At 42.0% G+C, this 16839-nt stretch overlaps 2 protein-coding genes across 7 annotated transcripts in view; one reads left to right on the top strand and one right to left on the bottom strand.

The window, feature by feature from the left end:
* LOC135492365 (kinesin-like protein KIF21A) overlaps positions 1-16839 on the top strand; it is a 57778-nt gene that overhangs the window by 29472 nt on the left and 11467 nt on the right. For 3 of the 4 annotated variants that reach the window (XM_064778797.1, XM_064778796.1, XM_064778798.1), the window contains 5 exons: positions 3030-3102; positions 3674-3911; positions 4169-4304; positions 5232-5375; positions 7700-7732. In XM_064778797.1, the coding sequence (XP_064634867.1) occupies positions 3030-3102; positions 3674-3911; positions 4169-4304; positions 5232-5375; positions 7700-7732 (624 nt within the window). The remainder of the gene's footprint in view (positions 1-3029; positions 3103-3673; positions 3912-4168; positions 4305-5231; positions 5376-7699; positions 7733-16839) is intronic. The other variant, XM_064778799.1, reaches the window with a different exon arrangement.
* On the bottom strand, positions 5404-15532 carry LOC135492366 (uncharacterized). Of its 3 annotated transcripts, none has more exons than XM_064778800.1 (3): positions 15401-15532; positions 7443-8457; positions 5404-6333 (listed from the first exon to the last, which is right to left on the bottom strand). In XM_064778800.1, exons 1-3 carry the CDS (start codon positions 15502-15504, stop codon positions 6223-6225), a joined length of 1230 nt encoding a protein of 409 aa, XP_064634870.1. In that variant the 5' UTR covers positions 15505-15532; the 3' UTR covers positions 5404-6222. The 3 variants fall into 3 exon arrangements, with proteins under 3 accessions (XP_064634870.1, XP_064634871.1, XP_064634872.1); XM_064778801.1 differs by lacking the exon at positions 15401-15532 and adding an exon at positions 15265-15354 and having other exon boundaries at positions 5407-6333; XM_064778802.1 differs by lacking the exon at positions 15401-15532 and adding an exon at positions 13906-14106 and having other exon boundaries at positions 5407-6333.

The raw sequence follows: 16839 nt of genomic DNA, 5'->3' as shown, positions 1-16839 counted from the left end.
AGCCAAACTTGTGAACTTTGAAGTCCTTCAGATGTTGGTTTCAGATTCAAGAGGCTGACGATATGGACCCCTGAGAGGGCCATAAAATAATGTGTCAGGATACAAGATGCAGAGAACCATGTGTAGAGATAATGGGGGTTGGTAGAGCGGTGAATCGGTTAATTAGGTACAGTTGGGCGTTGGTATCCGGTATGAATTAATGGTGGTAATATACCTGGACTGCGTTGGTGATAGTTCCTTGCACTTGAGCTGGTCAACAGTAGGTTCCACTGCACATTCTGAGGCAATGTGTGGGTAAAGTGTTAGCATCACTTGTAGTTGGTGGTGGCTTCAGTCATGGAGATTAGCTGAATGTTAGAGCTAGAATATTGGGGATATTAGGTTTTGTAGAGGGATGGGATGGGACTGGGAGAGGGGGAGGGGGGGGTTGAGAATATTGGGGATATTAGGTTTTGTAGAGGGATGGGATGGGACTGGGAGAGGGGGAGGGGGGGGTTGAGAATATTGGGGATATTAGGTTTTGTAGAGGGATGGGATGGGACTGGGAGAGGGGGGGGGTTGAACCGTTTCCATTATCTTTAATGTTTTCCATCCATCTGTGATAAAAACCGTTATTACAAAGCAGTGTGGTGGTAACATTTTAAGATCAAAGTATCCGTTGTGATAGAAGTACATAGACGGTTCATTCACATCCACAATCGGATGATGTTGTGAAATAAAAAAGAAACAATTTTCTGTGTGTAGGTTTGCTTCTTATGACATGGGAGGTTGTTAGCTGTGCAATCAGTCCAAATGATCACTAACAACATCATGCAGTCCTAATTATAGTGATATTCTCATTGAGCTTACACCTAACCTTGCATTTCCGCCATCTTTTAAACTTCCTGCGTACGCACACTGACGTATGTAACGTACCATTTTCTACCATTTGAATGTCGTAGTGATTTCGTGTGCTTTGCCTCGGTCGTTTTTATCTGCTTTGTTACGTTTAGTATTCTCCTTAGTTGACGTTCGTTGCTGTGACAACGGCATTCATTGCTATAACCACGTCGCTCTGTAAAGACGTAGAATTGCATATCTGTGATATTTTGACAGTATTTCTCATTGCGACATGTTCATTTTGACATTTCTTGGCTTCTGTGTGGAACATGGTGCATGGTTCATGTCCGGAGTTTATCATCCACATTTCCTTAGTTCTGTGTTTATCAACCCTTTGAGGTGAATTACCTCTGAGGAAGCCACTGAAACTTCTGACTCTTGTGTGGGGCTGGCAGGTGGAGCCATCTGATGGCAATATTAGTAAACAATCTTCCAGCAGCTTGGTGTGCCTCAGTCACACTCATTGGTGGCTTTCTAAGTGACAAACCAACTGCATGACTTGTTGGAAGTGTCCTCAATAGAAAGATTTTGTGATGTCTAAATTAAAAAGTGACGGTGTGGGGATCGTCCACCAGAATGCAAAAAATGGCAGATTGTGAGCAAGCACTGTCATGGTGCCATCCTGGCCGTAGGAGTTGACAAGTATAAAGGGTTGATAAATCTTTAAAGTCAAATATAACTCTAGGTTTCTCCACAAGTCTTCTTTCTTTGCAATGAATAGTGTATCGCACCTGTATTGTCTATTGTAAATCTGTTACAAAGAATCCTATATGGTCTATGTTGAGCATGGCTTCACATATTAATAGGTTTTATACACCAAAGATTTATAATGAATTTAAAATATTTGTAAATTTTGTAAATACTGAGGTGTATATTTGCGAAAATTTGCCAAGTCGATATGAAAAATAAATCCGCTTTATGTTTAATGTTGTGTATATTGAAATTGGCATCTTAAAGGATGTTCAATGTAATATTGGCCAAACATAAAAGGCAGCAGTTATTTTGGCTGAATTTGGCTTTGCCATGTTTTTGTGTTTGATGCAATGGAGACATTACAAGAGCTGCTGCACCTGTCACTCGGAAATGACGTGTGTGGGATTGATGATCGTTTTGAAATCTAGCTTGGATACAATTAAGGGACTGGCTATTTTGTACAAATTTCAATTCATGGGCATTTCAAATTTGTTACTTTTCCTTTTTAGATTCATATATAAGTATTTTTCTACTAACTTATTCTGGTTGAAGTTTTAATGTGATAAATTGACTCTTAACTGTGATTGCTTCTCAAGATTAATGTGCTTTGTGAGACAAATGTGAATTTCACGATTTGAAAGGTTTGATTCTCGAAATCGTTTATTCCTCTGAATATGAATTAATAGCCGCACTTACACCACCTGAAAATGGACCACCAATCTTGGTTCGGGAACCAATGCCGCACCATCGAAAATCCACCAAGCGCTTACACCAGCGCTGCAGCTAGTTATAAAATCCGGCTACAGATGGCGCGCAAACAATAAATTGCATGCGCAGAAAGCGCCATTTCGAAAGCGCCGCCTGGAGCCGAACCATCTAACTAGCTAATTGCCGAACCATTTGCGCGTACACCACGACAAAGCCGAGCTTTTAACAAGCCGGGCGAATTTGGACCATCAAGCTTGGTGGGACAAATTCGCTCGGCAATTTGTATCGGCAATGGATTGCCGAACCAATTTGTCGCGGCAATGTGGTGGTGTAAGTGCAATTGGTCCACCAATATTTCGTGGTGTAAGCGCAGCTTATGTCTTCTATACACAAATGATTTGATTGTGAATAATGAAACCTTGTTGTGGGCTGAGATATTTTCAAGTTTTGGATGATATTTAGTTACCAGCACTTCCATTCTGTCCTCTGTCTGATAGTCAGAAACTGAAAATGGAACTTCCTGGTTTTGCTTCTGTAAATGTAGATTTTCATAAAATAGAAAAACAGTCAAAATAGACAAAAAGAGGCCATTCATGCTCAACATTCAAAAATAGATTTTCAAAATTTGTTCTGAATTGATAATTGATTGTAATTTACAATTGGTAGTTGTGTTACCTTGAATGCTCTTTTGTTTGCTGTCTGTGTGTCGCTGTTCTGTATTTTGTTTTGCTCTGTCTCCATGACAACAGCTATCTGGACTCATTCCTGCCTGAGAGTACAAGTACGCCAAACATCCTCGAGGCCAAGAAAAAGAAGGAAAAGGTAAGTTTTGTTTCACGTCCTGAATCAGCAATGACTTTTTCTTGATAAGTCGTGAGATTTATTCTCTGCCAAACAGAAAATATTAATCGAGACAACTTTGGCCCGTTGGTGTGTTGCCAGACGAGATTCCGCATACACTGACGGATTCAATCTACCAGACTGCCAAGGTGTACCCTAAGCACTACACGCCAGACGAGATTCCGCATACACTGACGGATTCAATCTACCAGACTGCCAAGGTGTACCCTAAGCACTACACACCAGACGAGATTCCGCATACACTGACGGATTCAATCTACCAGACTGCCAAGGTGTACCCTGAGCACTACACACCAGACGAGATTCCGCTTACACTGACGGATTCAATCTACCAGACTGCCAAGGTGTACCCTAAGCACTACACACCAGACGAGATTCCGCATGCACTGACGGATTCAATCTACCAGACTGCCAAGGTGTACCCTGAGCACTAAATGCCAAGCATCACTTACAGTGAAGATATTGTATTATCATGATTGAATAATGAAAAATCAGAAGGGGAAATCAACATATTTCTTTGTTCAACTTCCAGGCTCGTAGAAAAACAGCTACAACAGAAGACCTCTTATATGCCGGCACGAACCCTTCTGAGGGAGCCAAGCCGCTCCTTCCATTGGCTGAACCTGAAGATCCCCATTCACCCAGGTCATCAACGTCGCCCTTGCTACCAGAGAATGATGAGAAAGTGACCGATCCCCTTCAAGTACTGAAACAATCGTTATCACTTCCTAAAGACCCCATGGCTGTCCCTAAAGGCACTAAGCATGGAGGTATGTCCATCACTTCTTTCTGCCTGGTAAATCCTGCATTAAACAACCATCAAGGTGACCATTGCTTCTTATTTGCAGCCCTTCACCCATGGAACTCTCTTCCCGACTTCTAACCAGCACAAGTCTAAATGTCTCGAAACGCCTGGCTTTTCACCTTAAGCACTTGAAAGCACTGTGCTATACATGTATAGCAGATCTTGAGTTAGAGCTCAAATCTCTTGGAAAGGTGTGATACAACTCCAGCTTCAATATTGCAGGCATCCTTGGCCTGCGTGAAAGCTTAGAGAAGTTCACCCAGGAGTTGCCAGTTCCCAAGCAGCAGGCACCCAGTGTGGCTGACTCGGCATTGATGCCTCCGCCAAAAGGTCTGCCGTTGACGAGGGCTAATCCAAGGTGAGTAGTGACGATCCTTGACACTCTGTGACCGCTGCAGGGGGAGAGCATGTTGTCATTGGGAGAGCGTGCTGTCTTTGGGAGAGCATGCTGTCATTGGGAGAGCATGCTGTCATTGGGAGAGCATGCTGTCATTGGGAGAGCATGCTGTCATTGGGAGAGCATGCTGTCATTGGGAGAGCATGCTGTCATTGGGAGAGCATGCTGTCTTTGCTCACTCAATGTTGAATAAAAGATGTGGAAACACCAAGATTGGGCCACTTTCATAAGATATTGAGTTGTGTCTCTGGATATAGCTTGGTGGGGCCCATTGGAAGCATGTATTTTGAAAATGGTGCCACAAAGTTACTCAAACAGTTAGACATTTAAAGTCTGCAAAAAATTGCGTGAGAGTTGATATTGATTTGAAATGTACAGCCCAGCATCAATGTACCTTATCGCCTGTTGCATGCGCCATCTAGCCACTTCAGAATTCTGTGTGTTGATTTCTTGTCCGAAGTGACTTCTCATCCATTGACTAAGTCAAAAATCCTGTGAAGTTGAATTTTTGGCTGATATTATGAGTTTTTGACCCAAAGTATATTTTTATTTTTTTCGGAAAATTTCTAAAAAAATCATTTCTCCAAATTTTCATGACAAACAAGAAATACATTTTTTTTTTTAATTTTTGAAAAATTATTTCTGAAATGGAATGAGTGTTGGAAGGTAAATAAGCTGTGCTGGTCTCGTACGTTAACAACTTACGTCTTGCCTCCAGCATAGAATTTACATATCAAGTCACTTCAGGTATGTTATCTACTTCATGTATAAAACTCTGTTTACTGTAGCACCTCGGGGTACCCCCAAGATGACACAGTCAGGCAAACGTGTGTCTAGGAACCCTGGCCTCTGTACCCTTGTCAATAGTCTGATCCTCCTCCCTTCCAGTCTTGTCACCACCGAGACAGCCAACAGTCGACCTGAACCCTCCCCAGCCATGCGCCGTAAAGCATACAACAACCGTTCTACCCCTGAACCTTCTCCACAGATGAGGCGCCGCAACACCAATGCCATGTCTCGGCAGAACTCACTGTAAGTATGTTCTGTAGTGGCTAGTCTGTCCGCCACACACCTGTGCTGGCTGGTGAGAGCAAAGGAAGGGCAATGTAATGTTTTGTTAAACTGTGGTGATTTTCATGCTGCAAGGTTAACACACTCGGGCTTCTCTTGTGTACATATATTTCTAAGCTAATAATATACCAAGGCTAGCTTTCATGATCATAGGATAGCATCATACAGTACTATGTGTCTATAATCCTGAATGAGTGACTATGCAGCGACTTGCATGTTAGGCTTATGAAGCCTCTAGACTAGATGCAGCATGTGTACCATGTCTCCCACATCCATCCTTCAGATACATATCATTCCTCATTCTCATTATGCCAAGATTCAAACAACATTTTCTTGTCTCAAATATCCCTTTTATAAATTTTGGCACAAAGTCTATCTTTGTGAAATGAGAAAAACTAATAATACAGCGTTTCATGAGATAAAGAGATGCTTACATCATTCCTTCTGTTGTCATGTTGACCAATTACTACATGTCATTATTCAGTAATGAAGCCGAGTTTATCTGCTCATAACATTTCTATTCCATGAGTCCCTATCAAGCAGACTACTAAACATGATCACCATGTTGCTATTGAAAACACGAGTACTAGTGTCACGCTGAAAGCTGTGACACGTTCCCGCCAAGCTCGTTTGAAACATTAGTGCAAGTCTAGATAGTACCAGCTCCTGAGAATACTCAAGCCTTTTGAGCAGGCATTCCTTGCAAATGTCCAAAACAAAAAAGCTCAAGTTCAAAATGGTTGCCCCTTCTGACTATAAGCAGAATGCTTAGTACAAGTTCTCTAGTCAAGTCCACGAAGAGGAAATATCATGTACACTCTGCAGCCATACACTGATCCGTATCTATAGGGTACATCTTCACACCATTAGCGTTGATTCTCTGGGTGGTCGGAGCCTGCATGATACTTGTCTTCACAATCTGAAAGAGAATTAACACAGATTTATAACCAGGAGATCAAGTCCTTACGTACATGCACATCCGGTCATTGTTACACTGTTGGCCTGTAGACCAACACATATACAGAGAAACTAACAGCTACTTCTCTCTGTCTCATTGTGACATTGCTCTCCATTGTGTTGACGTTACATCATGACATTGGTCAAGTCATTGTATGTGCACAGCTTTGTGTGTAGACAATGGTTGTAACATACCTCAAGTAAACATCATGACATTGGTCAAGTCATTGTATGTGCAGACATCACAGCTTTGTGTGTAGACAATGGTTGTAACATACCTCAAGTAAACATCATGACATTGGTCAAGTCATTGTATGTGCAGACATCACAGCTTTGTGTGTAGACAATGGTTGTAACATACCTCAAGTAAACATCATGACATTGGTCAAGTCATTGTATGTGCAGACATCACAGCTTTGTGTGTAGACAATGGTTGTAACATACCTCAAGTAAACATCATGACATTGGTCAAGTCATTGTATGTGCAGACATCACAGCTTTGTGTGTAGACAATGGTTGTAACATACCTCAAGTAAACATCATGACATTGGTCAAGTCATTGTATGTGCAGACACCAGTGCTTTGTGTGTAGACAATGGTTGTAACATACCTCAAGTAAACAGAGCATGAATACCACTTTGTCTTGTGGCCAAAAGCTGTCTGTTCTTGACTGAGCCTTGCATGATTCAAAGCACATGAGCAAACCACCCAGTCCTGATGGTTGTTCAGGCCTCAGTATTGTCCCTGCATGGTGATTTAGTTCCATCAGTGTTTTAGTGAGCAGGACATACCATACATACACTTTACTACAATAGGCTTTACTACAATAGTCCTCACCAGTTGCATTCTGGTGTAATGTGGGGACAAGTTGAGTTTGAGTAGTAAGAGTGTCTGTCCTACCACCCATAGAAACTATTCTCAAAGAGAAAGAAGAGGATGTTGACTTCATCATATTCTTGGGGCGGAGATTTTTACCTTAAATTGTAAAAGTGTAAAAAAATCAAGATGTTGGATGATCGACTGGCATTGTCTTCAGTCAGCCTAACCTGGCAAGATTTGTGGAGAACTCACCTTGACTGTTTCTTGTCTTCCGTCACGGGAGTCGTCATCCTCTGCCTTCATGTCCTTATCTGGCGTCACCTTCAGCTCATTCATGCGTGCCCTCACCGCGTAGACCACCTCCGTAAATGTCTTCATATGATTGGTTGGTCGTATCTTGTCATAGACTGACCGCCATCGCATGGCTGCCGATTGATACTTATTCCCCGGAATGCACGCATTCCTCACATGTTGTAAACTAACATTTGTTGTATATTTCTCCACAATAGGTGGCAGCACCCCCTTTTCCTCATAAATAACAGGTAATTTACCAGTCTTTTCATCTTTTATATATGCGTATGGGTTAGCAGCTAGTAGAGATGTTTGACATTTTGATTTTTTGCCCTTTGTGGTGGGTGAAGTTCTCCTAGTCCTCTTCTCGTCTATCCCAACAAATTGTACCCTTTTCTTAGATTTCTGTGATTTTGTAGAGAGGTTGTCTGTGGTATTACTCTCGCTTGTAGAGTCAGTTGGCGTAGACCGTATCGTCTCACTGTCCTCATCTATCTCACGTCTCCCTGCCAGTGATCCAGTCATGTATCCTGTCACTGACGTCGCTTTAGGCAAGCACTTATTAAATGTTTTCTCTGACCATTTTGTGACTGCGACGCCGGCTTCCATATTTTCATACTCCCCAGACAACTCCTCTTTATTCTCATCTTGGAATTTGACTATTTTCGGTAACGGTTTCAAATGTGCCACATGGTTAATCCTGCGCCCGTGGCGCCAAGCCGTATTGTTAGAGGGCGCATGATGTTTAGTTGTCACGTTATACGGTGAACTGTAGAATTTACACATTTCTCGATATTTTGCTGATTCGAGGTTGGCGTTGGAAGGACTATTCTGAGCGATACTGGGATCCAGGTTGATGTTTTGATACTCGGTCATCATCCCAGGTTTGTCATTGTGATCCTTCGTGGTTAAACTCGGGTTCGCCTGTAATAACATTCGAGACTTCTTCAGTTTCTTTTTCCGAATCAATGTCACCCTGAAAGTCAACAAGAAAAGAAGTTGAAGTATTTGATAAGAATCCAATCATTGCCACAACGCACATCACTTTCCTTTTAAACATTATAACAAATCCCAATTGTTTGTCAGTTTGTTACAATTATCCATTAGGTTATGTCATAATCAATGTGGAAGGCCTCTTTATATGTGAGAGGTTTAATCCTCCTAATACTTGCTTTGTCTCAGCTCAAGTTTCTTGTATTGCACTGCATTATGCTTGTATGGGACTCAGAGGCCAAGTTAGTGTGAGCTTCTCTTGTTGACAGTTAGTGTGTAGGCACACAGGGAGCATTATGCTTGTATGGGACTCTGAGGCCAAGTTAGTGTGAGCTTCTCTTGTTGACAGTTAGTGTGTAGGCACACAGGGAGCATTATGCTTGTATGGGACTCTGAGGCCAAGTTAGTGTGAGCTTCTCTTGTTGACAGTTAGTGTGTAGGCACACAGGGAGCATTATGCTTGTATGGGACTCTGAGGCCAAGTTAGTGTGAGCTTCTCTTGTTGACAGTTAGTGTGTAGGCACACAGGGAGCATTATGCTTGTATGGGACTCAGAGGCCAAGTTAGTGTGAGCTTCTCTTGTTGACAGTTAGTGTGTAGGCACACAGGGAAAGGACATCATGAGGTGTGAATGAGACCAATGAGCCTTGTGATCATATTTGACTTGGTCTCAAATGACAATTGCACAGAAAAGCATTTGCTCATGTTAACCCATTTCCTACTTGACAGGTTTTGTACCTTCTTTGAAGTTAATGGTTCTTCCATACTGCCCACTTGAACATGTAATGTCCTAGTTGGTGGAAACATAACATACAGATGTATAGAGGGCCTCTTCCCCGCGCATATGACTCTTCCCTGTCCTTTACTGACAGATTTGCATGGGTGGTTTATGCTTTGACATTTCAGCTTTGGTGATATCAGAGCACTTTATGATTTCCTGGTCTATCACCTTTTGTTGAAGAAAGTTCTTAAATGATTTGACCACAGTTTGTGATCCTGTGACCGTGCAGGATTTGGTGAATACATCATTCATAGAAGTACTTACAGTGACTCAACATTGCAATGCAAACTAAGTGCCTGCCACATATTACCACAAAAAAAGAAGCCAAGCTTTTAAATTTAAGTCCATTACCCCCAAACAAGCTTTATACCATGGTCAGTAATAAGACCCATGAAAAAACAATTCCCAAATTACATGTAATTACATGAAGATCCAGCCTATAAAAAGCTAAAAGGCATAAATTTAACAGTGGCTTTACTCTAAACCTTGTATAAAAGGCAAGTGGATTTTACCCTGACAGTCAGTGTACCAAAGGTGTGAGGGTGTTGATGAATGCACGGTGTATCTGTCCTGACGGTCAGTGTACCAAAGGTGTGAGGGTGTTGATGAATGCACGGTGTATCTGTCCTGACGGTCAGTGTACCAAAGGTGTGAGGGTGTTGATGAATGCACGGTGTATCTGTCCTGACGGTCAGTGTCCCAAAGGTGTGAGGGTGTTGATGAATGCACGGTGTATCTGTCCTGACGGTCAGTGTCCCAAAGATATGAGGGTGTTGATGAATGCACGGTGTATCTGTCCTGACGGTCAGTGTACCAAAGGTGTGAGGGTGTTGATGAATGCACGGTGTATCTGTCCTATCTGTCCTGACAGTCAGTGTACCAAAGGTGTGAGGGTGTTGATGAATGCACAGTGTATCTGTCCTGACGGTCAGTGTACCAAAGGTGTGAGGGTGTTGATGAATGCACGGTGGATCTGTCCTATCTGTCCTGACAGTCAGTGTACCAAAGGTGTGAGGGTGTTGATGAATGCACGGTGTATCTGTCCTGACGGTCAGTGTACCAAAGGTATGAGGGTGTTGATGAATGCACGGTGTATCTGTCCTGACGGTCAGTGTCCCAAAGGTGTGAGGGTGTTGATGAATGCACGGTGTATCTGTCCTGACGGTCAGTGTACCAAAGGTGTGAGGGTGTTGATGAATGCACGGTGTATCTGTCCTGACGGTCAGTGTCCCAAAGGTGTGAGGGTGTTGATGAATGCACGGTGTCCTGCATCAGTCCATGGAGTGCTTCAGATGGATGATTGAGACAGTCATTCTAGCTCAGAGAATGAGACAACTGTTCATTGAGCCAGAGTCCACAGACAAAAAGGCACGTCTAGCTGTCTGAAACTAGGCCTTTAAATCTCCAGCTATCTGAAACAAGGCCTACAGAAGATGAAAGGTTACCTTGTTTGAAGTTTTCCATTGTAATTCCACACCTTGATGTTAAGGAGTGGTTTCCTCTGATATAAACCTGGCTCCATTGCTGTTCCATACCCTCTTGGTCTAGGTCTATGTTCAACAGCCTGATCAACTCGTTTCAAGACTATTTGTATTGTTCTCTCGTTACTCACCAATAGCTTTATGACCTAATGTGTTTGATTGGATTATATCTTTGAATAAGTCTCAATCACTAATGTAGTGTACTTGGTCTAACATTGTCCTCGATTTATGTCCATTAAGTGGTCAGTCTTACTATTGCTTTTCAAACCCCATTAGTCTTGTTTTGACCATTTGTGACTTGTTGGCCGAATCCAAAGTTCTCAGAACAACAACACTTAGGACAGTGAAACTCCTTTTAGCAGACCTTAGGTATAATCTCAATAATTTTGATATTTTTTATATTTTTTATATTTGTTTCACCCATTTTCCAACCATAGTGTTCAAATAGCTGTAGGACGCCTTCATCTCATTCAACCTCATTTTACAAAAACAACTGGTCAAATATCTGAAAATGACAAAACATGTGAAATCCAGTTTAAATCTGATATGAAGAGTCAAAGCCTTGACAGTGAGAGACAAGAGCTCGTGGTGTATACACTGCACTGACCAGTCATTGGAAGGAGTGCAGCACAAGAAACTTGAGTTGAGAAAATGTCAATACAGACCGATCAATTTCCGTTAAAATTGCCCTCAAGTTAATCCTCGGTGAACTTTCTCTAGACATACGTGGACTCGGGCAGTGTTCTCACATATCTCTAGACATACATGGACTCTGGCAGTGTTCTCACATATCTTGACACCACACAACCATGACCAACATTGCAACTGATTTAGGGCGGATCAACCCTGGGTTTTATATTTCTTGTATGATTTAAAATGAAGGGTGAAATGCGAGATTGAGTCAAAATCTGGAGATGTTGACAATGGATGGACTCCTTTCTCAAAAATCCTGTTAAATACCAATTATTCTCTCCAGTTTGTACTTGTAACTCTGTTTACTGTCTGGTGCTTACTTAGCGATGATAATGATTGGTGTTTACCGTCCCATTTCATCTTGAATGCTCCATGTTTGCTCTTTAGATTGCCCATATCTTAGTCTCCACAGGAGATTGACATGTTTTTATGGCCAGGTTGTTGGGCTACCACAGTACAGTTTGAAGGTTTTAGAACAAGTGTTCAGCGCTTTGTCTCATAATCTCATTTTACTTGCTGAAGTGAAGATTTTATACCCTGGTTAGATAATTGTAAAGCTCTCTATTTCTCATTTCTCTTGCTTTATGCTCTCATAGAATCTATGACAAAGTCAATTAACCAAGGTGCTGTGAGAAATGACTGGTGAGCCATGACCCTGGCATTGTGAATCATACCAACCCATTTTAGGGTCGGTGTGAAAAGGTCACAATCACCATGTTATTTGTTTACACTGATCAAATCCTGAACCAATTATGTTGCACACAAAACTATTCAATGCCCTTGTAAATTTATGACAACAAACTTGTTAAAAAGATTAGCATTCAGTTGTAACTCTATATAACATCTGCATGAGAGTAAAAAATAATAATTTTAATTTCTGATTTATAGGTTTCAGCTTATTGTCAAGTTTTTTTTCTCAGTGATTGACGTATAACAATAAGCAAGCTAGTAATCTAAAATAATGAAAAACTTGGCACCCTTAGGCTTAGCTGTAATATTTTGCAGTTCAGTAGCATAGGATTTAAAATTACACCCAGGCAGGGTTTTCATATTCAAAAAATTAAATATCTAATAGGATTGAGGGTATTTGAGCCTATTGATGTGTCAAAAGGGTATTGATATGGCTGGGAAAGAATATGATTATGGGTGAACGGTTTTCTTGAGTGTATCTACGCTACATAGAGTTGGGTGGCTTTTCTGTGTTCTGGTGTTGGAGGATTTCTTATAAGAGTGCAAGAGACCTATAGTGTCACTATAGGTCTCCACAGAGGCACTCTGGGTCATCAGTGACTGTCACTATAGGTCTCCACAGAGGCACTCTGGGTCATCAGTGACTGTCACTATAGGTCTCCACAGAGGCACTCTGGGTCATCAGTGACTGTCAGTATAGGTCTCCACAGAGGCAGTCTGGGTCATCAATGACTGTCACTATAGGTCTCCACAGAGGCACTCTGGGTCATCAATGACTGTCACTATAGGTCTCCACAGAGGCACTCTGGGTCATCAGTGACTGTCACTATAGGTCTCCATAGAGGCACTCTGGGTCATCAGTGACTGTCACTATAGGTCTCCACCGAGGCACTCTGGGTCATCAATGACTGTCACTATAGGTCTCCACAGAGGCACTCTGGGTCATCAATGACTGTCACTATAGGTCTCCACAGAGGCAGTCTGGGTCATCAGTGACTGTCACGATAGGTCTCCACAGAGGCACTCTGGGTCATCAATGACTGTCACGATAGGTCTCCACAGAGGCACTCTGGGTCATCAATGACTGTCACTATAGGTCTCCACAGAGGCAGTCTGGGTCATCAATGACTGTCACTATAGGTCTCCACAGAGGCACTCTGGGTCATCAATGACTGTCACGATAGGTCTCCACAGAGGCACTCTGGGTCATCAATGACTGTCACTATAGGTCTCCACAGAGGCACTCTGGGTCATCAATGACTGTCACGATAGGTCTCCACAGAGGCACTCTGGGTCATCAATGACTGTCACGATAGGTCTCCACAGAGGCACTCTGGGTCATCTATGACTGTCACTATAGGTCTCCACAGAGGCTCATTATCAGCACTCACTTGAGGTCGACTGGTGAAGGTCAAAGCAGAAACCAAACCGTTGTTCAAAAACTGGACCCTTGGGTCAAGTCTGCCACAGATGATGAACCTCTTGAGAGAATATCAGTCTGTCTGCACTGACAGTAGTGAAACCACTGTGGTCCTACTTTGATATTGTTGATTGAGCTAATGGTTGCAAGGAGAGGTTTATATATCTGTGGACTGACACCATGGTAGACATTATGAGATATAGTCAAAGGTTCTCGAAAATGCCAAGTATACCAATAAAGTAAAAAGTTACTTTTCCTTCCCAAGATGGTTTTGCCCAGTAATCCACAAAATACATGAGTGTAATATTCAATACATGCCAGCAGCCTATAAAACAGTTTAAAATCCTAAAAAAGTTCAAATCATACCTTTTATGATAATCAAGATCGTTGAGATTCCACCTGAAATCCACCTTGTTTCTACTTCACACCATAATCCTGCTGTCCCCACCAGCGCCTTGCTGGGAGTAATACCAGCAGGCTATAAACCCTCCGGCTCAAATCACCGTCAATACGGCCCACAATCACCTGGCCCGCTGCCAGTCTACTGTTCTGATGCAGCATTGCTCTATCTCTGACAACACAGCAAGGGCAGAGCCTAGTTTACTCAGACTGTTTATCATTGATTTGATGTTGATTAAGTGATCCTCTTTCTGGGTGATCTGATCAGATTGCGGTCAAGTGTTTGGAGTAAGCTTATTGTGTTATTGCTGGCTAGAAAATGTCTCTGGTATAGATTAGGCCTGTGCTGAGGGCCAAGTGTCATCATTTGAACCATACAATGACTTGAACTACTGAGATTTACCCTATATCAGCATTCCGTCATGCTTGTATGTTTTTAGCTACAGTAGTGCGGTCCTATAAAACTTGACTCTAACATTAACAAGTGCTCCTCTCATGGAGATAGAGAATCAATTCCAACCAATTTGTTCATTATTCTGTGAGTAAATATTCATTAGATGTTTGCGGTGATGTGATATCATCCAGAAGTCGATTAGTATCTGTTGTCAATGACATCACCATGACAACGGAGCCCTTATTTTGTGTCATTACCACATTCAATTCTGTTGAATCAATGTTGATGTTTGAAACCAGTGCCATTGTTCAAGTTATGCTCAGCTTGATCTGTTCAAGTTATGCTCAGCTTGATCTGTTCAAGTTATGCTCAGCTTGATCTGTTCAAGTTGGCTGCAATCATTTGGTTGGAGAGTTTAGTGTAAAGTTTCTGGGGTAAGAGAGTCAGGGTCAAGCCTCCATGGCTCACAGTACACATGATGTCCAATATATATGTCCACATAGATATATACCACAAACTGCTAGTACAGAGGGAGAGGTTGAGTTTATACAGCCAAATTCACAGTTCCTGGTACATGTTTGATGAAGCTCAGTTACATCATGGGATTAACCAGACATGATCAGAGGTGACCAACACTGACAAGCTTCACTGACCACAACAAGCTTCACTGACCACAACAAGCTTCACTGACCACAACAAGCTTCACTGACCACAACAAGCTTCACTGACCACAACAAGCTTCACTGACCACAACAAAGCATGGTCAGTTTCACAACAATGACAGACAATGGTGACATGGAGTTAATACAGGACCAGGGTGTTCACCCCTGCTGCAAGCTTAGGACGATGCTATCCAAAGTTACACAAAATTGATGTTTGATATGTTGAAACATGAAAATATTCAGATGAGTTGTGAGAGAAATGAGACAAACCTATAGGAGCTCCCTTGCTGGTCTTTCTCTCAGAATATAAGTTTAACATCCTCCAATGAACTAGCAGTGTGTGCCCATGTCCCACCAGACTTATATTCACACCCAAGTTATATGTAGACTAACCTATATTCCTCACCCGTAAATCTTCAAATCAAATCCCCCTGTCAAACTAAATGGCTGCCCTTCTGAAATTCTGAATTCGATAAAACTGATCTCTTGAACTTGATTCTTACGCACCATGCACCCGAATGCAGTCACTCAAATTGACTTTGCTGTTGTTGTGTTTACATTGATGTATGATTATGATATCAGATTGACTCTATGAATAAGTCGTCTCTTTCAGGACTGTTATAGGATGCTATTATGACTCTGTCACTCTCGTTTCTTCCTTGATCTTTATGTTTAATGTATTGAGGCTATTATCTATTGAACAATTACCACTCACACCACACATGTTTCAATGGTTTGCTGTGTGGGTGAGAAGATGCACAATATGCTCTACAGTATGTTTGATCTGTTATCACCTCCGCTGTGCTGCACATGTCAACATTCATCCACAGACAAACAAGTTGGCTTTGCCTTGAGTTGATCAAGGCTCATTTGAGTGGTATTTACCCTTTCTTTGTTGATTTCATGCGGACGAGTTTGTGTGTCTTCTCAGGAAGGATATTCTCAAGGCTGACAGGGGCCTGCTGCATGGCTGGTATTGGCCCAGGCTTCATCATCGTCATTGCCATTGTGGCTGATTATCCTAATCCAATGTATGTTCAGGGGTTGTGGGGTATACTGCCTGAAATTTCAATGAAATACTGTACCAACAACTGTATCGTCATTTTGCCACTTATACGAGGGAAACAAAGTGACTTGTGCATAGGGTATCATGAATGTTGGTTTTCCATCTCATTGAAGGATGTTTGTTCTGGGTGTTGAACCCATGATATTTGGAATATGAGTCTGACAAAGTACTCGATCAAGCCGTGCTCCCCTGACACCAAATTGAAATGAGAAGTGACGTGTGAAGTGTCCAACCTAGAAGAGGTTGTGACCTCCAGCATTGAAAAACATTACCTACCATTAAAGAGTGGTGATCCTCCCTTCAGTTTTACAGTAAGAGTTGTGTGTTCGACTCCAGATTGCCAGGCAGCTTTCTAGCACTCGTCTGTTAAACCTATGCTTCCCTTTGCAAAGTTTTTGATCCCAATTTCCGCTAATGCTCAGGTGTATGCCTGAGGACAAAAGGTTCTGTGCAATGCTTGTTTTAATCTGAATAATATCTAATGGACAGCAAGAGGTCAGTCAGTCAGTGCCCCAGGAGGGAGCAGCAGGAGTTTGCCTTTAATACGGAGAATAAGGACAATGGAAAGGTTGCTGAAATTATTTTTAGTGGCATTAAGTCTACTTATGAGTGACGCACGTGCTCGAGTCAATTTTCCAGTTGAAAAACATTCAGTTTGGGGTTGATTTTGTTAAGAATTGAAGTGTATTGCGTTAGGCTGAGTTTTTATTATAACTGGGGCTTTATTGTTAGTTGATAAAAATGTGGAGGCCAACTTGACTTTGTTGGTTAGGAACAAA

Source organism: Lineus longissimus, chromosome 8 (genome assembly GCF_910592395.1).
Source record: "Lineus longissimus chromosome 8, tnLinLong1.2, whole genome shotgun sequence".
Taxonomy (NCBI): domain Eukaryota; kingdom Metazoa; phylum Nemertea; class Pilidiophora; order Heteronemertea; family Lineidae; genus Lineus; species Lineus longissimus.
This window is presented reverse-complemented; position numbering and strand designations above follow the sequence as displayed.